General features: G+C 39.4%; 1 protein-coding gene across 1 annotated transcript in view; it reads left to right on the top strand.

The window, feature by feature from the left end:
* Positions 1-4,779, top strand: part of LOC106873671 (corrinoid adenosyltransferase MMAB) — an 86,326-nt gene that overhangs the window by 26,226 nt on the left and 55,321 nt on the right. Inside the window, exons 6-7 of the mRNA XM_014921125.2 lie at positions 2,357-2,430; positions 4,018-4,085. Coding sequence (XP_014776611.1) covers positions 2,357-2,430; positions 4,018-4,085 — 142 coding nt within the window. The remainder of the gene's footprint in view (positions 1-2,356; positions 2,431-4,017; positions 4,086-4,779) is intronic.

The following is a 4,779-nucleotide window of genomic DNA, read 5'->3' on the forward strand; positions in this document are numbered from 1 at the left end:
GTGGCAGTAGTGGTTATGGTGTTGGTGGTGGTATGGCAGTGGTCGTAGTGGTTATGGTGTTAGTGGTGGTAATGGTGTTGTTGGTGGTGGTGGTGCTGATGCAATTGAGGTTAAATTTGTGTTTGCATTAGATGATAGTGTAAAAATAAGGAGTTTGTATTTTGAATAGGATAGTGTTAGTGGTGGTATTACCTAGACTACAAACCCCTTTTATATTATCAGCTAATGCAAACACAAATTTAATTTGAAATCTACCACAACCACCACCACTACCACAGCCACCATCACTACAACACCACACCACAGCTACCACCACCACCACTACCATCACCACCACCACCATCACCACCATCCAGAATGGTTTTAGTGGTAGTATATGGTGTTTGGTATAGTGGAAAAATAGTACCTTTGGAAACCTGTCAGCTGCACGTCTTCAGACATGGACAGAAGCTCTGGTCTCCAGCTTCAACACAGCTCTTATGTATGTCTCCCAGAAGTAGCTTGTGTGCACTGATGGCCATACCATGGCAGCTCACTTGGGCTGGTGGGCAAAACTAAGTAGAAACTACCAGTAATATCAGAAGGATTGCTGTACAGAGGAAGTCAATCCTTAGGTGCACAAAGACTGAAATAGCAGGTGAAGCAGAAGAACCCAATATGATCAGTGGCTCAGAATGCATGGCAGCAAGATATGTGATGCATCTTAAAGGCATTCCCTTGACAGAATACAGACTTGCACTCATTTTCCACGGAAGGGATTAGGGCCTCATCATCTATGTAATTGCATCTATAGTGTGGAGTTTCTTGACATTCAACATATTAAAAGCAGAAGGGGAAGGGTGTTTTATTGGTAAGGATGAGAGAAACTGGCTGGTACCATTGTTGCTGACTGGGCTGATCTGCAATTGATCAAAGACACCCATAGCTATAATCATCACATCATCGTCATTGTTTGATGTCCAGCTTTCATGCTTGTATAGACTGGATGGTTTGATAGGGTCTGACAAGTTGGAGGACTGTGTCATGCGCCAGTGTCTACTTTGGCATAGTTTCTAAAGCTGGGTTCCCTTCTTAATGCCAACCACTTTACAGTATGTACTGAGTGTTTTATTTTGTGTGTGTGTGTGGCACCAGCACTAGTGATGATTTCCTTGTAACTTGCAAGGTTAAGGCCCTAAAGTGGCCCCTGTAAATGAAAGAGAAGAGAAGATGAGGCAATGATCCTTGGTAAAGACATAAAGACTGTTAAGTAAGAGGTAGGATGAGGAATATGGCAGGAATCAGGGGAGAGGGGAGAGATTAATGACAGGGTTGAGAAAAAGGGAAGGATAGAGTTGAGAAAATAACAGGGTGTGTTGCATAAGAGGAGACTTAGGGTTATCTAATGTTATAAGGGGCAAGTAGGGACAGAAGTTGTGGGGTGGGGCAGGAGTGAACAGGAGACAGGAAGGGAGCAATAGACTAGGGTGGCAAGGAATCCAGGGAGAGTCACTGACGAATAGAAAAGTGGTGGGGGTCATCCTGCAACTAGGTCAGAGAGGGGAAAGTTGTGAAGAGGCATTAATGTTTTGAGGAAGCAGAGATGAGAATCAAAGAAAAGGCGGCAGAGTGAGAGGGATGAGAGATATTAGAGGGTAACAGTAGAAGGAGGAAGAAGAGGAAAACAAACTGAAAGTGACTCGGCTTAAATTGATAGTAAATTGTTATCTTTCTTTTACTTGTTTCAGTCATTGGACTGCGGCCATACTGACCAAATTGACTCCAGTACTTATTTTTAAATCTGATACTTATTATATTGGACTCTTTTGCTGAACTGCTATGTCATGGGAGACGTAAACAAACCAACACTATTGTCAGGCAGTGGTGGGGGACAAACACAAACACTGATACATATACACGTACATACATAAGGGGCTTCCACACAGTTTCCATCAACCGAATCCATTCAAAAGGCATTGATCAATCTAGGGCTATAGCAGAAGTCACTTGCCCAAAGTGCCGTGCACAAGGACCGAACCCGAAACCCCGTGATTACAAAGCGAGCTTGTTAAACCACACTGTCATGCCTGCATTTATATAGCTGTATAGTTTTTGTGTGAATATATCATGTGTAACACTAGTTGTCATCAAATGCTAATGACTGCAATTATGACAATGTAACGCTATGTTTCTTGATGATCGAGAGATACTACAAATGTTATGTAGGCGGCTTATAATTCATCTTATACTATTATAAAACCTCAAATATCACATAATCAATTATAGACCAAATAGTAGGTAATTTTATATATAAATGAAGAAACAATTTGATACCCTGTTATTAAAGACTTTAAACATGTGGTCTCTATTTTAAAAGCCGGGTATAGAGTTTGTTGATGGAAACATAGCAGCTACAGGTCAAGGAAGTACACAGAAGCTTCCTCACAGCCAGTAAAAACTGTTTGATGTCAAAAGATGCTGACTTCAAAGATGTTCAATGCAATTTTCTGTTCATATGTCTTTATTTTTGTTTTTTTGCCTTGAATCCTTGCTTACTAATGCCAAGCTAACAACACTAAACTGTGTTACCAGTACTAAATCTGTCATTTAACTAACAGAACTTGTCTGTTACTCTAAAGCTTGTAGTTCTTATATACTCTCGACTCTTATCCCTTTGCTGGCAACATAATAAAATGATTATTATTTATTGAGATGAGGCTTCTGGCACCTTCACTGTTTGTCTTTCTTTATCATTATTATTAGTTTCTTTTTTTGAAAGGAACCCTTGTTGGCAAGGTGCAAAGGGGAGGATTGGCCAAGAATTCTGCCTAGTCTATCTTTAGATCACTTAAGGGAGAATAAGATAAAGTAAATTAAAAATAAAAATAAACTATTAGAACATCTCTTGGTGCATTGTATTGCTCATAATAGTACTGCTGATGTTATATGTGTGTAAATTTGTTGTGTATATATGTGTGTATATGTTGTATATGTTATGTCTGTCCTCTGTGTATGTGTGTGTGTGTGTGTGTGTGTGTGTGAATAATGGATTAAAAGCAGCGCTAGTGTTGTAGACATCGACCACACATACTCAGCATGTTTTGTTTGTTTGCTGGTTCACTGTGGCATAGTACATGGAATGGGCGACTCCCTTATAACGCTGGGTGTTAGAAATACCTGAAATGTCTGAAAGTCATAGACAGGCTCACCTCCGATCCAATTCAGGAGTGATGGATACAGGTATTTCGCCATTTTTGTGACTTCGCAACATCATGTACCTTAATCAGAGCGGGGACAAACTGAATCACCAGTCTATAACTATATATAAATACTATCATCGTCATCATCATCATCATCATCATCGTTTAACGTCCGCTTTCCATGCTAGCATGGGTTGGATGATTTGACTGAGGACTAGTGAACCAGGTAGCTACACTAGGCTCCAATCTGATTTGGCAGAGTTTCTACAGCTGGATGCCCTTCCTAACACCAACCACTCAGAGAGTGTAGTGGGTGCTCTTTACGTGCCACCGGCACGAAGGCCAGTCAGGCGGTACTGGCAACGACCACGCTCAAAATGGTGTATTTTACGTGCCACCTGCACGAGAGCCTGTCCAGCGGCACTGGCAACGATCTCACTCGAAGGTCTTTTCATGTGCCCAAGTGCCAGGAAGGCGATGTTGGTAATTGCAAGAGCATCTGCCTGTAGAAGACCTGCCTCTCGTCTGATCCATTTAAGCATGGAAAACTAGCCGTTAAAATTGATTAGGAGTCTATCATGCCAGTGCATGTGTGTGTGTGTCACTTAACACCCTTTCATTCCTCCCACCCCTCCATTGTATGATTATTGATATGCATGACATAGATTCAGCTGCCACTGACTTTGACCTAGATTTGCGAATCTCACTTGACCTGTCACTGGACCTTCTAGATCAGTACTCCAAAACCAGTATGCCACAGCATACTGCTGTACCTTGAGACGATGCTAGGTGTGTCACGGTGTAACCTGATTATGATTTTTTTTCCCTATACTTTTAGTTGTACGTTTAGCTCAGGTGTGTTGCCGAATTTTGGAAAGAATATAAGTGTGCCCCAAGTGGAAAAAGGTTGCGGAGCACTGTTCTAGATGCTTACTAAGTCAGGGTTAGTAGGAGTTACACAACAACAACAACATTTGTTGCTGTTAATTATCCTTGGTCTTTTAATAGCCTGAAGTTAAAAATAATATATATATGCATGTGTGTATGTATGTATATATATATATATGTGTGTGTGTGTGTGTGTGTGTGTGTGTGTGTGTGTATATATATATATATATACATGCATACATAAATCTGTGTACAAATAAATAAAACATAAACTGAAAACCATACTTACCTCTCCACCTCTCATTAAAACTTCTTCCTAAAAATTCTTACATCTCATACATCATCAAAGCTAACCTTGTATTTTAAGGTTTATCATATATGACAGATATGTATATATATATGTGTGTGTGTACATATATATGTATGTATGTATGTATCTATATATATATATATATATGTATACGTACATAAATATACTTACACATACACACTCATAAATATATGCAAATATATGCATACATGTACATAGATATACATATCTATATGTACTAACACACACATATATATGAATGTGTGTATGTATAAATATAGATACATATATATACATACATACATACAGACATATATGACTTACATACTTAACTATCTTTTTAGGCATGTATGTAAATATAACTCTGTTTATGTGTGTGTATCTCTATCTATCTATCTATCT

The sequence above is a fragment of the Octopus bimaculoides genome, chromosome 6 (genome assembly GCF_001194135.2).
Source record: "Octopus bimaculoides isolate UCB-OBI-ISO-001 chromosome 6, ASM119413v2, whole genome shotgun sequence".
Lineage (NCBI taxonomy): Eukaryota > Metazoa > Mollusca > Cephalopoda > Octopoda > Octopodidae > Octopus > Octopus bimaculoides.